The sequence below is a fragment of the Rhodnius prolixus genome, unplaced genomic scaffold (genome assembly GCF_049639745.1).
Source record: "Rhodnius prolixus isolate KJV_2025 unplaced genomic scaffold, Rpr scaffold_6, whole genome shotgun sequence".
Classification (NCBI taxonomy): Eukaryota; Metazoa; Arthropoda; class Insecta; order Hemiptera; family Reduviidae; genus Rhodnius; species Rhodnius prolixus.
Window position 1 is genome coordinate 7,819,925 of NW_027411634.1, and position 23,092 is coordinate 7,843,016.

Below are 23,092 nucleotides of genomic sequence, written 5' to 3' on the forward strand. Positions count from 1 at the left end.
AGCTAAGTAACGGTTATTTATGTAATGAAGATCAACGATAATTTATACACATATACATATATTAAGTCACACAAATTATTAAACAAAAATAAATAAAGTAACCTTGTGCTTGACCAAATCGCCTTCTGTTTCTGCTTCGTTAGCCACTAGCCTCAACTCATTTAACTGCAGTCTGGTGTCCTCTAATTGGGAAGACATCTTCTCTATACTGTCCTCTTTATTTCTCAATTCAGCTTTTAATTCTCTTAGTTCACCTTTTAGACTAACGATTTCTTGCACTTTAGTAGAATGATCGTTCTAAAAATGTAAATATCAATTATATACTAGGAAAATGGAATGAGCTTTAGGTGATAAGAAGTAGATCTTATTGACTACAACAATAATTTTACAAAGAAGAGAAATATAAGATTCCCTACAATCCTAACACAAAAATTAAATACATACATAAAAAACAGCATCAATATCAACATATCTTAAATTTATTTTCTAATAGCTTCGTAAAAAGTATTGTATAAAATATTTCAGCTTAGTTGTATATAATTTCGAATTAAACACTCGTTAAATAAAATAAGCTGTTCGAAATTTTTTAATTAATAACTACGCTAAAAAAACTTAAGTATGGATTCATAATTATTCGGTCACTCATAGTCAATAACAAATTTTCAAATGTGACGTATTTTGTGGAAACCAAAGTTCCTGAAGAAAATTTTGTCATTTTTAATTTTTATGTTTTTATGTTCACTTCAAATTTTTCTTTTCAATGAGGAAGAAAGATCTTCTTTAATTCCCGGAATTGGTATAGTAATTATGAGCGTAGGCTAATAAGTGGAAGGTGCTGAGTCCGAGACCAACGAGCAACTACAAACGTTTTTATTTATAAGGACAATGAAAATAATAAAGGATTTGCTTTCAACTCATACGTGGTGACATCTACTGTGGCGTTTGTGAGAAAACAGGCAGTTATTTGCTTTTCATATAGTTTTTATGATAATCTATTAAAGTAACAATTAAATATTAAGAAAAAATACTTTCTTATGCGTCGTATTTTTAAGCATTTGTTTAAATACTTATTTTATGTTATGTTTTGTATATACTAAAAGTAAATTTGAAAAATGATACATTTTTTAAGTGACAGTACCTGCGTCTCTTTCAATTTAGATTTTACTAGAGCTAATTCTCCAGATTTTTGACAAAGACTCCATTCAGTTTCTTCCAGTCTGTTCCTTAATAATTCAGTTTCTCTTCTCAGACTGGCATTCTCTTCTTCAGCTCGTTCAACTTCTTCACGCAATCTCTTCTTATCTTGTTGTAACTTAAAATAAAGCAACGTAATTAATTCATTAGAATCAATTTTAATAAAATAGAATATACATATTCTGTTATAAATATGTACAGATTATAACGCAAGAAATGTATATTAACAGTATACCTGGTAAGTATGCATCATAAGCATCTGTTCCAGACGAAGCGCCCTCTGTGCAGACGATCTAAGTCTCGTTTCATGTAAAGCTTTTAAACGTCTGGTTTCTCTTTCCCATGCACGTTCTTTTTCTTCATATACCCTAAATATAACTCTTTCGTTGTGTTCCATCGTTTGTCGCAGGTACTGTAATTCCGAGTCCCTTTCCCTGAGCGCTCCTTCCAATTCAGCCAACGTTGAAGAATCACAAGGTGAAGGAGTTAATTCTGACACACTGGGACATTCATCAGAGATCACACCTCGGCTGTGGGGGAAAAAAACGATAAGATTTAGTGTTTATTTTAAACTTCATCCTCCTCCCTTAAAATTATTTAAAATTTATTGATCATTGAATTCCTATGTTCCTCTAAAGCTTTACATTGAAAAAAAGGATCCAAGCGCTTTTGACATACGATGTTGCGCCTAAAAAATAAAAATCCACTGAACCAGTAGTCACTGAAATGGTTAAACTTAAACGTCACTAGAAAATCAGAGCTATTTAAATAGAGTAACAGAAATTAAGTAAGAAATGCACAAAAACATTGTCAAAAAATTAAATCATTAAATATTAAATATTTTAAAGCCAAATTGCATTAAGGCATTTATCAAGAACTCTAAAATGAAAGGCTTTACACGTTTTGTAAGGCTACTAAATATAGTACATATACCTGGCAAGAGTACAACGTTTTTCAAATAATCCGTTACGACATAAAGTTGTACATAACGTTTTAAAAATTTAATGGTTATCATTTAGAGAAAATTTGGAGTAAAAAACAATAAAGAAATTTTATGTACTAATAAACAGAACCTTCCTTCTTGTTTATTTGCGAGAGACAAGAGAGTCTAAGCAGAACTGTACATAATTCCATTCGTTTCAATTAGTCGGAAGATTAAAATGTAATTTATTGATCTAAGTATCTTTAGTAGTTAAAAATAAATATGTACCTAGTGAGTATGACTGTTCATACATTCTAGAAGGATTCAAAGAACTCCATTCACTTGTTTTTTGATTTAATTTATCTGATGAACTAAATATTTTCAAAGAAACGAAATGATATCAAGTTATAGAATCTTCAAGAGAATCGGGATCATGCAACCCACTGTTTTTTTGCAAAATAAGTAATTAATCAGGATTAATTGGAAATGGAAAATGGAAGAAACAAAATTCGAAGTATCCTATTTGAGCTTTTGGAGATGACAATGGTGGCAGATAAGCCCGAATGAATTTGTCCAATAAGAGGAAGACATCCAAAATTAAAAGAAAAAATCAACTTTCATAGTACAGACGTTAAATAACGGAACAACTTGATTAAAGATTTAGTTTAAGATATTTTAATAATTTACATATATAACACAGGAATATAATTGTACGCTTAAAAATAAATTATTTCAGTGACTAGTCAGTTTTCTTAGCTTAAGAACTGATAAATTTAAGATAATATTTGATCAATTTTTATTTACGATCAAGTGTTTCTTCTTTACTTTTTTCGAATTATATTGGTACAATTTATCATATTTCTTATACCCCATTCTAAAATTATTTTATTTTTTTTTAATTTGAAGTTAGCGAATCAACAATATAAATCCATTCGCAAACAAATAATAATATCTAAAGAGAAAGTGTATAATTAAATATCAAAGTAAGTATAAAATACGATTATTAAAGGTTACAAAAACTCGAATGCAGTTGTAAATTTCCTACTTCACCACAGTAGAAGAGGGACAGCCAATGAAAAAAAATTAAAGTGAATGCTGGGTGAACGACGTGGTAATTGGTTAAAAATGATTTGAAGCTGTTAGATAGACCGGACCTTACATGAAATTGAAATTAGAATTACTATTCCAGTTTCGCCGCCTTGCACCCTTCTATCGTCCTATTTAAATGCAATCAGTTTTAAGGCTGTTATATAAAAAAAATATCTTTAGGCAAACTTTTAACGGTATCTAGTTCGTTAGTGAAGAAGTGGAAGACATTGGTTAGGCGGAGAGCCAAGGTCGCCAAGGACATTTCCAACTTCCAACAAATAATTATAAATCTCTTAATCTTCTTCATACGAACAAACGATTAGTAATCGAACAACAAATCTTCCTATTTTAGCACATCATTATATCATATAATATAAAAAATATCTATAAAATTAAAATTGTACCCAAATTCCCCTTTCTATTTACAATTTATAACATAATATATATAGCTCAAGTTCAGTTAATTATTATTATTATTTATAATTTTTTAAAAAGAATAATTTTCACTAACCTATTTGAATGAGTATTTCCTGAAGTAGACTTATAGACACTATCGAAACTGTCGTAAGTGTGTAAGCGGCCACAATCAGACGGTAAAGACGACATTGCTAACGATGGGGACACAGCTTTTCTTTCACCCCATATCTCGCTGCGGCCTGAAATTAAATAAATAATCTTTAAATATAATAGAAAAATTAATACATAAATCTAAGCATTAAAATCATTTTCATAGATGATTAGATTAAGGTTGGTTAGATACGGGCTTTGCACTTTCTATAGTAAGCATTTACAATCTTGACAACTACTTTGAAATTTGTTTCTTTTCAGAAAAAGCTGATATGATGTTTTGTGTGTTAGTTCTCAAAAATGCCGTTGATTTTAGTTCTAGTAAGCCGTTATCCTCGTTTCTGATCGGATTTGATTTTTAATCTATAATAGAAAATAGTTCATTAGTAGGGGTGGTGAATTTAATACCCAGATGAGTGGATAGATTAAAAATTCTTTTCACCAACCTTATGAACGAATTTTTGATGACAAATGAAAATGCAGAACAGACAGAGTTAACATAGCGCAAAAATGAAAAATAAATTCCAAGATAAAATAGCCAGCATTGCAGCGGACCAACCAAATTTTGATGAAAATTTGTTGAGTATTCAAAAATCATCTACATTTCGTTGAGTAACATTAGAAGAAGATAATATAAGAGAAGGAAAATTGGTTTAACCCGCAGTAATACAAACTGTCAAGGTCTTATCTTCAAAGTACATTGACCGAGAAGACTGAGGCAATGTTTGTGTGTTTTATTATACGTAGATCTTTCGGCTTTATCATTTGTTGCGAGCGGTAAAACTTGCAATCTATAAACATAGTTAAGATCATTGGTCCTGTGAGTTAGCGTAACTTTGGCAATAATCAGAGAAAATGCTGGAGATCTTGGAAAAGAAAGATATTAAAGAAATTTATGGATCGAAAAATTTGTTCCTATCAAGCAATCGGGAAGCCCCAACATAGTTTTTTTTAAAAAAAAGGAGATATGATTGCGATGGCTTGGCCATGTAGAGCGAAATATTCCTTATTAGATTGCCAAGGAAGGTGATGATGGAGTACTGGGAGGAGTCGTCAACGTTTAAGTTAGCAAGAACAATGTAGAGAATGATCACTGCAGGACTGGTATAAGGAGGTGGCAAAAAACACATAGGGTCTAAATAGAGGAATAATATACTCTCATAAATGAGGTTTAAGGCCTACAGCAAAACTGTAACACTCGAGCAAGAACATTTGAACTTTAGAGGAAATAGGGTTATAGGCTGTTACAAAATTCTGTTTACTATTTGTTCCTAAGTGAACTATAAGATACTGAAATATTTTCTGCCAATAACTGCTTTTATCAAGAGATGTATAAATATTTAAATATTTTCCAAGAATAGGCATTTTTTATTTATTTTTTTAAAGTAGGTTCTCAGTTATAAATTCCCCCTTAAAGAACCGCTTCAGAACAATTTACTATCTGCCAGCCACTTACCTATATTAAAACTGTCCGGTAGGACAGTTGTATAAGGATTGATCGTCAAAAAGTGCACGAAAAAGCGTAACGTTAAAAAACACCCAACTTTGACAATTTTTTTCTCTTTTTCTATAAAAGATAAAATTCCCAAATTTTCTTTAAAATATAGGGCAAACCCTCCTTTATAACTGTAATTTTTTTGCAACCCCCCAGACCTAATAGATTTTGAGAAAAAAGTTGCCGAAAATGAGCAAAAACGGCATTTTCAGAAATTGTTGTTGTTCTTAATTATTTAGGAACCATTAAAAACATTGCTGGAATTCTAAATTAAATGGAAGTAAGTGCTTCTTTAGTGAGAGGATACTTGGTGTCAGTTTTTAGAAATTTTCACGAAAACGGTAACATTGATTTTCTTGGAAAAACTAAACACATTTACAACATCACTTTTAAGAAAAAAAAACATACTGAAACATTGCTCCAGAAAAAGTTATAATATATAAGTGGTTTCTGGGTTTCCACGTAATTTGAAGTGTTTCGATGGGCGTGGCATTGATGTTCATCAATGAACCTCAAATATGTAATTGAAAAAGCTTTAAGCCTTATTTTGCACTCTTAAAGTAATTATAAGAAACTCAAAAAGCACATTTAATCACAATAATAAATCTTCAATCTAAACAATAATAAAAGTGTTAAATAAAATTTGAATAATAAAAATAAATAAATGAAATGTAGCACATCTTTTCCCCTTCATACTTGGTCATTTAGCTACTCGAAATTCAAAAGACGGAAGTGAACTTTAATTACACTGAGTAGATGATGAATAAAAATATGAAAAAAATAAAATAAATTACCATCAGAAATGCTAATTTTGAGTAGGAGATCAAGCGTGCCGGTCAATCTACATTTTCCTAACTGCACAAAACCATCTTCGCTTCCAATAGATTAATAAACTGACACGATATATTTCCTTCCACCCACTTTTTCGTTTTTTAAAATTTATTTTCACTTTTTTTTTATGAATTAAATGAATAATTCATAAATTTGACAAAGTTACCTTCAGCAATTGGATGTCCAAGTGATAATTTTATAGTTTGTAGTTTTTTTGAGCTGTATCTATCATATTCTTCAATTCGTAGATTTCTTTTCATTTTGTAGGGATGATTTTTATTTTAATATTAACATTAGAAAAACAAAAGTCAGGAAAACGTTTCAATGAATGCAACATCAATTCAAGCCACCAAGAGGGAAATGAAGATGTACACTCTCAAAAACATATGTAAGAAAAAGTTTCAGAACAGTAAATAAGATAAAAGATAACTATATTTACTTTGCCATCTTTGATTAGATTATTATTTTGAAATCTATTTTTACACACAAAAGAAATTCACTTTATTAATCTTGTTTTTGAAACTAGATTATTTTTACTAAAGCACATCAGAAAAATGCATTATTTAAAAAAAATTAAAATCAACCCATGAATGATCTTAAAAATGAGAAATTTATCCATTTAACATTTGAAAGAACTTCTGAATGGCTATCTCCTTATACCGTAATATTCATTGAAATGACCCTTCATTGGAAAGCCTGCTGCTTGTTACTTTCCATACAGAAAGTTGTTCATCGTTTTCCATCGCATTATTATCTTGGTGCATAATTTTTTTGTACATTTACGGTTCAAGTTGAACAATTACAATGTTTAAGGGGGAAACAATAATTTGCAGTGGATTAATTAATATTTATCAGCGTACGATAGAGATTTGACTTTAATTTGGAAACCAAAATTTAATAATATTTTAATGGAGCCTCCATTTTTTCTTTCCTTGTTTAAGATGTGAGGAAAAAGTGAAAATAAAATTTTAAAAAACCTGCACCAAACCTTTTTAAAAAAAGTTTGAAAGGAAATGTAACCTTATTATCAAAACAATATTCCATTGTATTTATGCCATAATTTTTTTTTTTTTAAGTTACTTTGATGATTATGCCATCTCATCTTATGTGTCATCTCATTAAATAAGTTTTAATCCTTAAACAATTCAGTGTCGTCTCATTAAATAAGTTTTATTTCTTAAACAATGTGCTACTAATGCTCAGCTTAGCCAAGCTACCATTTAATTTGTTTTATAAATTAATGTCTTTATTTTACATTTACGATTTGAAAATATCCACCACATCCTTCGATAAGTACAAATAATTTAACCTGGAGTTCATTAAACGTCGACGTTTTCAGCTATATCTTCCTGCTATATGTATGTTTCCTGTAAAAATGTATTCTTAAATTTATTATTGTAATGTAATACTTGTAATTCTTACTTCCATATAAGGCGAGATGAGAATTTGGCCTTGCCAAAATTGGTGTGGAACCGTATCTATGGCCATTACTTCCAAACCTAGAATTGGGTAATGCTGATGGTTTAAATGCAACTGGCCTTATCACAACCTTTCCCTGAAAATAAAAATTAAATTTTTATTAAATGAGTTCATATAGTTATAATGTATTTAAAACGAAATTTTGGAGGAAAAATAAAAACTTCCTTAAAATGAATATCAGGACACGATCAAATGGATAGTGCACTATATAAAAAGTTCGAGAGTACATGAGTCACTGGAATGTGAATAAAATGAAGGCTATACGAGAAAGCAAGACATTTTCCAATACTACGGAAGTATTCATACTTCTAATAAGAAACCTGACTGTCATGACCCTTATTTGTCATTAGTACGAGGTAAGAAGAGAAATTGTACAAAATCCTCGAACCTTAACCCTGAACTTAACAGCTCATTCAAGATAGTAGTTTGCAGAAATAATCATAGAAAATTATTTAAACTGCTTCTCACATGATGCTAATTATTAGCTAAACCTCTCCACGTACTCCCTAACTTAAACACATCTATTTAGCGAATTGGTTTAATTCGAAGAGAACTTATTTTATAACATGCTATTAAATTACTAAGACACATATTTTTTACTGGTTGTAGTCAACCCACTCTTCTCCATTACTAAAACTTTTTTAAGTAATCTTTTATTTTGTTTTTTAGTAGTCTAACATTCATTCACACACACACACACACCCAGAGCTGTGTAAAATGAATGGTAAAGTTCATACAAGCACATTACACTGCGGTGCTATTAAAGTATACAACAAAGAGAATCTTTTCCTATGTTAGTATATACAGTATAAAGACTAATGCACGTTTAATGAGGTCATTGTCGCTGGTAATGTTTCTAAAAGTTTATTTTCAACTTGTAATTATTGTGAACAGTTTAAACATAATGATAGTTAGTTTGTCGTTTACAAACAAATTTACAATGACTAAATTTTCTGTTACTTTGCGTATTAACCAAAGCAAAGACAGTATAAGCACTGCATAACTATATCCATTAAGTTAGAACATTTTCTTGGTTAGAGATGTGGAGTTTAAAATATCTAACGTAAATAATAAGTTTTCTTTGTTTTTCCACCCAACAATTAAGGACAAAAAAAAACTCCCGAAAGATGTAGCGATTCATTTATTAGAAATCTTGAAACAATTTCCCCTTCTTTTTTATGGGCAAATAAAAATTTAGTGGTTTGTCATAACAAATCCACCACATTACGCTAGCGGCATTAATTTACTTACGTTTGGAAATAGAGTTCTCATTTCTTTAGCTAAATTAAAATTTTAGATTTCAAACAACTTTCTAGTCAGTAAGAACCCAAATATCACCTTGCCATACCCACAATTACTTTTTTTCTCGCAACCATAAATAAATTAATATTCCATAAAATGCAATACAATACAATATGATATAATAAATAAGTAGTAGCAAGATCATTCTAATATTGTAAGTAGTAGAATTCCAAGATTCCCATCAGCTGTACTAGATTTTATCTTCCTAGTAGTCACCCACAACTGTACGGTGACGGACAGAGTTGGTTGGAGTCCACTGCCGAAGAACATTCTCCAACAGCTGGAAAGTCTTAAAATTACGAAACAAAAAAAAAAATGAACAAATATCTAACCTGTGTAAGGACTGCAGATAACCTTGGCGGAGTATGAAGTAATGCCGGCTCAGATGCTGTAGTGTCTGGGGAGCCTTCTTGGCTTTCATTACCACTGTCAACCCGGGACATCTGAAATCATAAATTTATTTTAAGTATGATGGTCTTTATATAATACATAAAGCACATTATTTTTTCAATTACAATATGTAAAAGCAAAAGCAAAATGTGCAAAAGTTAAATTGGCCCAATTTGAGCGGTGGCAAAATGGTCAGAGCAAAAATATATGGTTAAACACACGACTTTCTTCTCGAGGTTTCATCTTGCATTTGCTTCGAACTCCGAATTAAAGAAGCGTATTTCTTTCTGATAAAAAAAATCAGCCTTTAAACCCTATAGAAGGAGACCTACCAACCTCACCCAACTTTACCATCAGTTCTCTAATTAAAAACCCACAACTTTTTAAATATTTATTTTAAATATTAGCATAAACGTTCAGCCAAAATATTAAAATTTTGTTTAATAGGTTGAGCTTGAACTTGTTATGAATTCTCTTTCGCCTGAACAATAAAAGCTGTCTCTAGTTTGAATTTTACTAATTCTTGCAATGATAGAAACGGGGTTAGAGGGACACTTACGTAAATAGCTGCGATTTCATCTCCAGATAGATTTTATATTAGAAATAAGTTTAAAAACTTTTCATTCAAATATCTCAAAGAGAATGCCGACCGACAAATATTATGAGTAACTTGTCCTCATTCCACAGCCTTCTCCATTAGTTCATATCTAAATATAAATTATACGCATAAAACAAAATTAAAAAAAAAACATAACCTGGGGAAAATACTGGCGTATACAAGTTTTACTTACGAATAATTATCTGTAAAACTGAAAAATAACAAAAAATTGACATTTTTTCCGCACTTTAGTAAGGCTTAAATTGTTATACGTAAATATTGCAAGATGTATTTGGATGTGCGATAGATGCTAAAAGAATACATTGAATTAAGTAAACAGCAGGTACAATTAGATAATATTTATTATTACACTTGCCCTAGTACTAGAAGACGATCCAAATATAACCTACTGAGATCGATCGAAATTAATTAAGTGTGCTGTTAACGCATACTGAAGACTAAATTCATATTTAGTAAGATACGATAAACACAATAGGCCTGAAATCATATGGCACAGCTATACATTTCTATTCTGATAATTGTATGCAAGAGAAACCGGGCAGTCACTCTGGAAATTACCTCCGGTGATAAAAATCTGAAATAGAGTTCGCATAACAGCGCTCCTAACGATCTCACATACTCTCGAAGGATTGTGTCTGAGGGTGGACCGAGCACTCATTTTAAGTTGCATTCTCTGTCCATGCTGTAACACACGATTAGTTCTGGTAATTGGTCAGGAATTTTGTTATAAATGATTTTATTTCATCAAAAAAAATTTTTAAATGTCCGACACGGTAAAAGAGTTGATTACAGGCACTTGTAATATATTCACTTACAAGGATTTCAGATACATCCACCGGTTCTATTGCTAATACGTGATTAAAAACAAATTGCTTTAAAAAATCTTAAATCCGATCTTTAAAAGAGTTTAACATCCTTTTAACTTGTTAATTATAGAATGGTATAAATGAGTTCGTAACATTTGCGCTACTATAAACTGTAAGTAGTTTCAGATTGTAAAGGTGTATAAAAGATAAGTGAGCACTTACTTCCAACTATAGCTGTAAGTAAATTGTAAAGTTATCTACACAGTTATTAAGCGATATAAACTGTCACCTGCTATCTTGTTAAGATATTTACATGTTAGGTACAACATGTAGATACATATATCTGTATGCGCGTTGTTCAATGTAATTTAGAAGATCAATATTTGTAATCTATATTTGCTACCAAGTTATAGTTTTAATCTAAGATACAACTTACTTGCCCAGCTTTATTTCACCGTTATTATAATCAGTAATATTTGAAAGATGATCTTTCATGCATAATAACGGAATTTTGATTGTAATTTTAATAATTACACCACCACCATTTTGCCTCTATAATTAAAAACTTACTAAAATCAATAAACTTCAGTGATAGATATTAGCCATTTTTAAAAAAATATTTCTTTCTATTTCTATGAAAAACTTAAAACTGGAAAATGTGAAAGAAACCAGCACGATTTGAGTTTGCAATAAAATTGCATTGCTGTTAAGATAAGCCATGTTTTTCAGACGCCACCGAGCGGTTAGAGGCGAGGCGAGGCTCACAAAGCTAAAATGTATTGTAGTACTGGGTTCGATTCCCGTTCTAGGCCTTGGAGTTTGTTAGATGTTTAACAAGAGAAATTTATAGAAAAGTACTTTGTTAATCGCCTCCGTCCACAACATCTAATTTGGTATTTGGACGTTATAACCCACTTGATCTCTCTCTCACATACTTTATTACTATATCTTTTCCATTAACGCATTCTCCACAGTTACACGCATCGACCTCCATAAAATTAATTAAATACACCTTAATAAACTGTATAAGTAAAAATAATCTGAGACCACCTCTCAATTAATTTTAATTTGTAATAGTTATAAATTGAAAATAAATAAATAATCGAAATGCTAGAATTTGTAGCAACAAACATACACACTTGAGATTGTTAGGCAGATTTTATGCGGGCTTCTATAAAAACAAATATAATATATTTTATATTCTTGACCTAAAAAAAGGCTAGCGGAACGGAATTTTCTTTATCTGTTTAATCTACAATGACATTCTGGCATGTCAATATTGGGTAGGCTTTTATTTTGAATGATACAAGTTTTTTTGTTCATGGGATTCATTTTATTAGAACGAATTCTAACTAGGGCATATTTGTTAACTAAATTAACATCTATAGCACTAAATTAACAAAAATCGTATCTTAATATAATATCTTCAGAATAATTTTTCGAATGCTTTTAATCAAATATTGCTAAGAGAATACAATTATTTCTTCAAAGTAAATTCTTACCTCATAATACCTGTGGTCTTGTTTACTTTTCTCTTACTGTAATCTGTAACAAAAACAAAAGGGTACATCAATAAAAGATCAAAGAATAAATAACAAAAATACTATAGTAATGAAACCTACAGCTTAAGAATTACCTTGAATAAATACAATGACTTCTAGAGTGAAATAAAAATTTATTTAAATAAATACATAAGAGTTAAACTACAACAATATAATAATAGATCTGATTGCGTTGACCTTGGAAATATCCATATATATAAAATTCAAATGCAAAAAAAGATGCGTGCCGGAAGTGGGATAAAACCCACACAACTAGGCGCACACACACCCAAAATTTCTTCCAGAGACTCTAAGGCGTATATTATACATAGGGAATTTAAAATGTAGATACAATATTTAATGTTAAGATGATGAGGTATGGTTTAAAAAAAAAAAGTTGAAACAACCGGTACAGATAACATGGGAGAAAATCGTGTGTAGGTGATTATAGAACTGACTTAACAAGGAATTTATAACACATGGAGATTATACAAGATATATTATATGTCGGCATTCATGTATTGTGTAACCATTTTTCTTTTCTTGATTCTTTTTTTTTTACAACCAAAGAAATAACTGTGAAATAGAACTTCTACGGACAATCTACAAAATGTCAATGGATGAACTTTGTGGCTAAAAGATTGCGGAAGATGATTCTATCAGATGAGTTAGAGAAAGTATTGGAAAAGTCAATAGAAATCCCGAAAAATAGAATTATCAGCCTACAATATCACCTAATGGTGAGATTTTATAAAAAGAATTCTCAATTGGATCATGAAGATGCTAATGAGATTAGCGTTCAAGTGTATTGTAATCATAACTACTGATAAGTTGCTCAGCAAGTTTCAAGCACTTTAAATTCAATAAGAATTACAGGAATCTGGAAATAGTGATTCTTCCCACGCGGGGTAATCACGGATTCGAATCCATCGACTGGCCCTTAGATTTTTTTTTCTTCCTAGAAGCTTCTTACAGCTCACTGTCCGGTGCAATAAGTAAGATGACGAGTCTTAATTAGAAAAATAAAAAGCCTAACAGAACATTTTAATAAATTATAGCTAATTACAATTAATATAAGTAAGACTTTTAACAAGTACAGAGTAGAACACAAATAATTCAGCACAAACCCTGAAGATGTATACTAGACTCAAATAAATAAAAAAGACTAAAATTAACAATAGGATTTGTCTATATCGGGTTACCTTCCCGTTGAAGGTTAATGCTTTATTTATTTTGCTAGAGCATTTTGTAAAATTTATAGCTCTTCCAATTGAATAATCAATAAACAATTTTAATAATAGATAGTGTTATATATTTTTTAACTGTTGTGATATTCGATAATTTGTAAATGGAGAACAAAACAATAACAGTGATAATGTTGACATAATACAAATGTTTGATAGCACTGTGAAAAAAGAGGGTAATCGTGAGATATTGTTCACTTTCTCCTACTTTTTTAAATTAGAATTTAGAAAGGAAAAAACAAATATCACTTCTTTAATTTTTTTCTGGATATTCTCGAAAATAACTCCTGATGATTTACCATCTATCAAAAATATCTTTTTTCAACATCAATCGACGATAAGTTTCCCATTTCATTCTCTAAATAAATATCTTGTGCATATATTTAAACGAACATCTACAATATATATAATTAATTTCTTGGTAAAACATAGTATTGGCGAAACATGTTTTAAAGATAGCAGGAGAAACTCAACAAAAAAAACAAAACCTAAGGCTTTGAAGGAGCAGGAACGAGAAGAAGTACTTTACAGAGGATTATCTGCGCTAATTTATTATTCCTACAAAGATAAGTAGAATAAAGAAAGAATAAAAAATAAAACAAACCACTTTATAAAAAGAAGTTGGCGAAAACACAAATAAAAAAAAGTGAGAAAAAATCCAATGCGAGGAACCTGTTGATAGTGATTTATTTTATAATGCCATAAAATAAATAATTGCTTCTTTTTCTTTCTTTAACATAAGTAAATATAATTTCAATTCCATGTTTTGATTATCAACTTATCTTAATTTTTTTTTTTTTTTTTCTTGCGACAGTATAATAGCATATTGTTGAAATAAATAAATTTTATAGGCATATAAGTTGATGTTATTTACCACAAAAAAAAAAAAAAAAATACCGTTATGTAAACTTGCCATATTTAAGGTGGAACAATGACAGAAGTAAACCAAGTGTATATTATAGGTCTATTTTATGTGCAGGAAAAAGAGCTGCAGCAGGTAATTTAGTAAGCACCATATCACTTCTCTTAGTATACGTTTATGTGTGTGTTTGTTAGAGGAAGACCGCAGAGAGGTCGTGAGAAAGGTCCCGCAAAGACTGTACTGCCTATGAGTGTGATTTGTAGATCTTTTTACCTCCTTTTTTCTTCTCTTCTCTGCTACCTTTATATATATATATATATATATATTCATACTCCCGCCAAACCAACAATAACACAAACATAGATATACTTAGATATAGACTTACACGTCACACATACGTACGGAACGTAGTACAACGCCCGAATCTCAGTGGGAGCTATTGGCGCCGACTGTCTTGTATATTTCCAACTCATCCTCAAAAAACCAGTCTTTCACCGTATAAATCTCTCTTATTATAAATATTATTGGGATATTCAATTTATTTAGCAGGCAAATCAAGTACTTTATATATTTTCTGACACTTATATTTACTGATTTCTGTTGATGAACTGAAAATATTAAAAATAATATTTTAAATTCTAAAACATTTAATCTTATATACATATACACAAGGAAGATAAAAACTGACTATTTTGAAAGAATTGTATGCTTTAGCCTTCACGCTACAATAAGCATAACAAACAATCTACTTAATGCGACTATTTCGCACTTTCTTTTGTTTTTCAGCGGACAATATGAATGCATCGCGGTTCGTATGTGTCAAAAGACATGGACAACATCAAATATCAAAATCACTTTTCCAATTCAATCAATATTTTTAAAAGAGCCAATTAGCGAACTAAACTCTTCTTTATTGAATCCTTACTCGTCCACTGACCAAAAAAAAAGCAACGCTTCATTATCCTGAGCCAACAAAAGTTGCTATACTAATTCTAATTATTAAATTTTCCTAAAATAAAACTTGACACTAAAAACATCAGCATAGAGATTTGTTGTTTCATTTTTCTTGCTAATACTTTAATATTGGGTCCACAATGGCAGGTTACCAGCCCCCTCTGATTTTCCTTCTCATTTTCTTCCAAACCAAAGAAAATCACAAAAAATGGAAAAATATATTCGTTAAGTAAATTTTTTTAAATTTTAAAATTCAGGCCCAAATTTGATTCTTACTAACATTATTCAAGCGACAAAGGAGTAAAGTAAACAGTAGCACTATAAAGGAAATCCTGACTGCACCTTCTCACGGAAATGCCGTATGTAGAATTAAAGTTACAGACCAACTATGTAAATAATATAGTTCACCCTGTTCTCAGGAAATCGTTACTTCTAAAAAATTAATCCCAAAAATCCTAAAATTTAATTCAGTAAAGCGGTACTCCCGATGACCAAAAAAAACCGTATTGTAACATCCTCTGTTGCCACCTAACCAAAATATTAAACTTGAACTTTCAGTGAAATAAAGAGAAACAATGAAAGTACTGAAAGAAAGGCTTTATTCACATAAACTAGCAGTAATGCTAGAGTACAAGCTTCACTTGAATTACTGGAATAATTTTAGAAAATTAAAAAAAAATTGCTTATTTGCATTTTTTTGCCTGAGGAACGTTTCAGATTTGTCTTTAAAAGACGGTAAAATAGAAAGTTCAGTGATTACAAAATTATTTTGTTATTTCCGTCTAATTTGAATTTTCTGCAAGGAAAGGTGAAAGGGCGGAAAAAAAAACTACGTCAAAGCAAATTATACGTACCGTAATGTGCGTACTTTCTCAACGAGCTGTTTTTTTAGTGACGTCATCGCGATACAATTATTACATCACAAATCTTTCCGTATTCTCAATAATCACTACAAGTCCCTCTCTAACACCCTCCCGTGTTTCACTTCATTAATTAGCATATTAAGTTAATGTCGTCTAGCATTTTCTTCCTTTCTTTCAAATCTTTTTCTTTGCAAATTGTGATTTAAAAGAACCGTGAGAGATTAAATGGTGTTTCTTAACTCTCTTTTTACTAGAAAAAAAAAGAAGTACAGCAGAGATATGACTATAATGACACAATTCCAGTCACTGCAATCAAACTGAAAAATGCAAGTAATATTTTCTTCCAGTAAAATGTTTCAATATGTTTCGCAAAAGGTAACTGCCATGTGTGGAAGAAATTAGGTTAAATTGCTTGTAGAAGAAATAGGATGAAGACCATTTTTGGGATATGAAAATGTAACTCAGGTGACTGAATGCTCTTACGTGGATAGCATTACTTTTCCATAACAGCAAAGTAAGAAAAATAAAAGAATTAATAAAATAAATACGTAAGAAAGTAATTATAAAACTTTCGCTTGCTGTTTATCAGAACATACAGATTGAAGAGCAGTTAATCTTTTTAATAACCAATTAACAAAATCATCGGAACTCAACTAGAAAATTAAATATCTCAATGTAAATTTTTTTTTAAAAAAAGAAAAAAAAAGGATAGAATATTAAAAAATAATATAAACTTAAACATTGCAAGGAGAGTGGACTTACCGCAAACACAACGAAAGATCGTGTTAAGTTCAAGGTGCTAAACAAGAGAACAATTAACAGGTCGTGATGTTCACACAGCGTGATGAAATTTCATCCATTAACTCTTTCACTCTAGTCCCCTCTTTCTAGGTTGCTGAATCTAATCTCTGTTCTGATGCTGGGTATATTGTTACCAAGTAATTTCATTTATGTACCTTCCATGGTGGCTTCGCTTCTAAAGGTATATGTAAAAACACGTTTGTGAAATAAGAATGTTCTGGCTAAATATAAAAATTAAACTTTCAACTCAGTTTCATTGGTCAGTCTTTTACCATTCTAAGAATACGTTTTTACGATGAAACATTAGCCCAGAAAAATCACGAAATACGATGATGAATAGTGTTGAAATATAAACACATATGGAATTATAATAGTTTAATTTAAACAATTTTTCTGAAAAGTTTATTACTTGAATTTCTGGGCAAATCTCTAAAACAATGCTGGCTTATTGTCAAAATTTTATATTTCAATGTTAATCTTTTAGAAAAATTACATATTTTAATAAAATGTGCAATTTCCTTTGTGATTTAATAATAAAAATATTTCTTCAGCGAAGAATTCATTGTCATTCTTTCTTTTTCGTTTCTTAGAAGTAAAAGAAAGGAAACAAGAAAACCGACAAAGACAGCTGCTCCTGTTTTAATGAAGCGCATGGATTGTACTACAGCTAGCACTGAAAGTACCTAGTCTCAAAATCGCCCATGCAGAAGGAAAAGCGGGGAATGAGGAGGTATTGTTTGTCATCAGCAATGACCGAGACGGCGACGGCGATCAACTCAAGGACAGTCAACTCAATGGCATCATGTGCTTTTCTTTATCGTTACAATAACAAATTATAGGTTTTTCGGGAAAGGTCAATACAATCTATTATCAATTAAGGCGTAGCAATGAATTAGCCGTGTGAACATTAAGATTATATCCCTAGCTAATGGACACGTGTTTTTTTCCATCATAAGTTAAGCTTTATTATTAAACAACTCGCCAAGTCAGCATTTAATAACTGATATAGCTTCACTTATTATATACAGATAGGCTAAAATGATTTCTTCATCTTTGTTAGATAGAATTCTCTGAATGTATGTGTCAGCTCTAAATGATAACATTAGTTTGGCACTGGTTTAGCTCATCAGCTGAAACTTATGTCAAAAAAACTGTTGATTTCTTATATTGGAAGTGTATTTTCTGTTGTCGAAACACCGAGGGTAACACAGAACATAGAAAGTGAGTTATAGAAAAAACAACTTATAGAAACGTTTAAAAAAAATTGTAAAGCTTTTTCTTCGTGAAAGCTAAGAAACGCGGAACGTATTCTGCAAATTCGCAATTGTTAAAGCGTTTTATTAAAATTTGAATTTCTTGTAAGCTACATATTTTAAAATATTTTCTCTCATTTGCATAACAATGCATTTAAAATATTTAAATAATCATCTGCAAAGCAGATGAGAACTCAGTCCTATGTGCCATTCCAAGCACCTTTGTACCAAAAACTACCTTTTTATGCCAGCGACTGATAAATAATGCTAGAGCTTGTCTTGAGGAATGTGTCTTGCACCTAAGTCTGACCCAATCTAAGGATCTCAACTGAATGTCTGCAGAGTCATTACTGAACTTACTGAATAAGTCCTCTAAAGCCCTCAAAGAAATCACGAAAATCATTATAACCATTGTCGAGAAAACTCCAAAAATAATTGACTGAAATTCATATATATTTATTAATTAAAACCTTAGGTGGATAAACTTTCAGAATATCTACCATTTTCTCCTTCTTACAATAATTAATTAACGCTTATAGAAAAGTGAAGGAAATTGGATTAAATGCTCACTCAATAAACTTTTCTCGTTCACAATGGAAACCCAAAAATCTAGTTAAACTGTTAAGCTTTGTGAACTAATAAGTTAGTTTTTAAAATACTTTGCTATTTATGTTTTTTCAATCTTTGAACAAGCCACATTTCCTGCACACTGGGTTCGACCACAACTATTGAAGCTTGACAAAAGTAATAATAATCACTTTTATATACGGTCCAGTGATCAGGCAAGAGTAATAACCCTAAATTAGTCAGTCTTTAGTCAGCTGGCATCAGACATCTTGCTAAGAACAATAATAATAAAAAAATAAACAAATGAAAAACTAACTATAATCGATCAGATTGACGCATCACCTTAAATAAAAATTATTCCAGTTGCATATGTCGTGTTCGCGCTCGCGTGCGGGCGTTTTTCAAAAGAGTAGTTTGTTTTTCTTTGTTCAAAAGTCACCTATTTTATAAGAACAAATATCATAAATCATAAAAATTATGCTTGTTAGGTAACATTTTATTTTTTTATGAAATATATCTGAAGGAACCAAGTCAAAAATTAAAGTATTTTAAGGTTGAAAAGAAGTTAGGGTTACCAGAAGAGGGATATAACCATCGGTTAATAAAACTGAGAAAACAAATAAGGAGGTGCGAGAATTCCTAAAATGATATGATAACAAACACCAAGCCACTATCCCTTACCATTACACAATGGAGTCACTGAGAGAATAAAGAAAACCATTATTGAAAAATCCCTATGTTAAAGCGTTCTACGTTAAAATATACTAAATTTAAAAAAAAAACTTTTCCGAAGCAGTATATCTGAAAGTAGTAGCTTATTTGAAAGATACGAATCCGAAGAGTGCAATTAAGGGCGCTACTATTATCTACTTTAAACCACATTTATCTTATAATTTGTGCGTGACTGAAACCTCAGAGCATTGCTGCCATCCGAACAATGAGCTTCTAGGAAGAGAAAAACTAATGGTAACATGCCTGAATAGAATCCGGGACCTCCGGCTTACTAAGCCGCCGCGCTGACTACTGAGCTATCCCTTCCTACCGTATATCATTTATGTTAAGTAAAGCCTAAATGCGTGAAATAAAAAAACAAAATATTTAAATTTATTATTATTCGTTAATAAAAGTAAAATGGCGAGATCCTTCCCTTTGTACGCTAAGTAATCAAGCAGAGACGTCGGAGTAAGCATTTACCTTTGTGCACACCATTGTCAGGTCATAAACGCATATCTGTACTTGACTGCAGCACAATAAAAGGAGTATGACTAAAATAAAGGGATGTTAAATAAATAACAAAAAATCACAAAGAGTTGTTCCGTAAATGACAATAGAACAAATACAATCCCAAAAAACTGCAGGAACATTTATACAATTATCTTAGTTCATGATATATGAACAAAACGTTCTTGGTTTACGAGCAAGAAATTTTAGTCTTAGTTTATTCTCGTTTGATTAAATTTTTATGTTGACTATGACCTTCATCAATCTAACACGGAGAAGGTCGAAAGGTTAGACTATTTCGTTTGATCACCAAAAAAATATTAACGCACTCGCTTTTTCCGATATAAAAAGAATCCATTTTAAATCTCAGAACGATATACAAACTCACTTTTCAAAGATAAGCCTCTAAAAATTATGCTAGGATATGTCCAAAGCATTCTTTTGCCTCTGTTTCACTATCCTACATTAAATATAGTTTTTACCTCAATTTTCTATCTAAACTCTTAATATTCTCTTCTCTCCCGCGTTCTTGAAAAACTTGTCTAAGTATTCATCTGAGTATAGTAGAGATACATCGGATAGATGACAGATACCGCGCGAATGTCTCCGTCGCTTACAGCAAAATCCTCGAATACTGAATTTGAAGAGCGTCAGCTTCATCCATGAACTCTAAACACAGATCATCAAAAATCAAAATACTCATTAAGTGAAGGAATTACTGTAAAACAAGATTTATGAATGTAGTTTTGGCTTTTAATTTTTTTGATTGCAACGCCCGATATACTTCTGAAGAAATTGTAAAAAATTGCAGGTAATGAGATGGTGAGAAAGGAGAGAGGATGCCAGTGTGATAGAAATTGTTATAGATAGGAAGAGAGAACAAGATATAGCACGAGCAACGAATAAAGATTGTTATTAAGATGGATAGAGATTGGTTTAGCATGGAGCACAAACTACAACACAACTACAGAGAAAAAGAAAGAACAGCGCAGTAAGTTGTGCAAGACCCTCAGGCTCTGCTGAGATAACGGTCTTACAGGCAAATTTCTCTTGGTATCTCTCCTGGTTCATGCAATATTCCCCAACTAGATTCCTTAATACTTATTCTTACTACGTAGTAACCAAAATTACATTTCTTTGCTTTAAAATTATCTGTAGATACAAATGAATAAAGAATTTGGATAATTTGATAGAGGAGAAATAAATGAGTACGTTAAATCACAAATTATAGCTAAATCAACAAGATTAGACAAAAACATTCACTTGTGGAAGAACAAAATAACAACTTTCTTTATTTAACTATTTCTGTTTCTCTCACATTTTATGAGGATTTATTAAAACTCTGAACTTTTAAGACAATTAATAGAAGCATTAAAAGTTTCATGAACGGAGAGTCATCAATGCCGAAATTCTCTCACAAATGGCAGGAATTGACATTTGACAATAATTGTAAATTGCAGTTCTTTCAGAAAAACGACAAGTATTTCTTGATAAAATATATAACAAACAAATATAGGGTAAAAAAACGGTTTTTGTTTTCAGGGGAACTCAAAGCATGTACATAACGATGTACAAAACAAAATCCCGAAAATTTAACAAGGTCTTAATATCACTCTAACCAAAAGTAAGAGAAAATAGAAAATAGTAATTCTCACTTCAGAAAAGTTTTTTTATGTTAATTATACAGATAACATACCATTAGAATTCTGATATAAAGCTACTTCGAAGAAGTTATTTTATTAACAAAATACTTATTTTTGCCACGAATTTGTATAAAAGTACTTCTTTTTACAAGGGTAGGATTTCAGAAGTTTATTTGTTCAAAATAGTAGGAAAATGAAGCCATAATCTAAATCTCTTTGCAAATAGTAATAAACTTCTTTTATCTCCCAATCATTACGAGATTTATGTCGTCGTTACGACTTCCATTTTCCTTCTTTTCATTTGAAATGTACCATCCATGTCTCAGTGCATCATTCACTTTCATATTTATATGTTTGACATAAATCACGCTTGATTAAAATATTAACATATATTTTGTCCATCTCAAACAACCATTTATTGGCGGATTTAAATAAGAATGAATTCGAAAGCGAAATCACTTATCATCACTAATCAATCAGTGACGTTCTGTAAATTTGACTAACCGGGAGAGCGGGTAGACTAGTGCACCCTTATCTTAAATACACAATATAGAAAAGAAGATAAACTACGATCTGTAAATAACAATTCAGATTTTACCTTGATCCAAGTCAATCCGATCTATAAAAGCAGCAACAACACATGACCATCAATCTGGAAAACAAAAAAAAATTAGAACCTTGTAAAACAATATAAGCAAAAATTCAAAATAATTCAATGAAGAACTACTTCCACGATACCAGTTTGGTGAAAAAATTAAAAAAACAAAATTAGGGTAGCTACAAAAAATAAAAGCAAATATTGAAAATATATTATGCAGATTACAAGTGACTAAACTAGCAGATTTAAAAGCATCTAACATTTACTCTCCTACAAAACTTAAGTCTCTTAATTTGATCACGGCTCACTTTAACTTCGCTAACATTGTCGCAAGATCTTTCGGTTATAACAAAAAATGCAATTATTTTTTCCTTCTGCTTTTAGTCGTTTATGTACCATTTCTTTACGCAGGTATGTGAGGTTATAACTCGGTTTTTATAAATGAACTTTTGGAATTGGAAATATTTAAATAAAAAAAACGAACAAACAAAACTATACACCTATTGATTTAAACCAATACCTAAAGAAAGTATTAAATGAGCAACTCCGGCTATATTTTCAAAAGATGTTTATCACTTCAAAATAGAAATAGATCTAACAGCTTAAACAACTGTCATTCGATTTTTTAACTTATTAAAATTATGTTTAATACCCCTTTAATATTTATGATATATTAATTTGAAAAATAAATAAATACATGCCAAAGACTAACAAACAAATCAACTCGTTGGTCTTCAACGTTAGGAAGGTGCATAACAAAACTCGTTAAAGCAGACAGCTGGTCCAATCAATTAACACAACACGCCCAAGAGGTTTCATTCGAACAAATAATGTTGACGCAATAAAATTAA

General features: G+C 30.7%; 1 protein-coding gene across 7 annotated transcripts in view; it reads right to left on the reverse strand.

The window, feature by feature from the left end:
- LOC141461427 (uncharacterized) overlaps nucleotides 1-23,092 on the reverse strand; it is a 43,738-nt gene that overhangs the window by 4,512 nt on the left and 16,134 nt on the right. For 2 of the 7 annotated variants that reach the window (XM_074142536.1, XM_074142533.1), the window contains 9 exons: nucleotides 22,242-22,295; nucleotides 20,483-20,669; nucleotides 12,197-12,239; nucleotides 9,212-9,322; nucleotides 7,521-7,653; nucleotides 3,717-3,861; nucleotides 1,430-1,724; nucleotides 1,139-1,312; nucleotides 103-297 (listed from right to left, as the gene is read on the reverse strand). In XM_074142536.1, the coding sequence (XP_073998637.1) occupies nucleotides 103-297; nucleotides 1,139-1,312; nucleotides 1,430-1,724; nucleotides 3,717-3,861; nucleotides 7,521-7,653; nucleotides 9,212-9,322 (1,053 nt within the window). In that variant the 5' untranslated portion in view covers nucleotides 12,197-12,239; nucleotides 20,483-20,669; nucleotides 22,242-22,295. Of the gene's footprint in view, nucleotides 1-102; nucleotides 298-1,138; nucleotides 1,313-1,429; nucleotides 1,725-3,716; nucleotides 3,862-6,264; nucleotides 6,470-7,520; nucleotides 7,654-9,211; nucleotides 9,323-12,196; nucleotides 12,240-20,482; nucleotides 20,670-22,241; nucleotides 22,296-22,761; nucleotides 22,784-22,942; nucleotides 23,052-23,092 lie in introns of those variants that run through there. The other 5 variants (XM_074142532.1, XM_074142535.1, XM_074142534.1 and 2 more) reach the window with 5 other exon arrangements.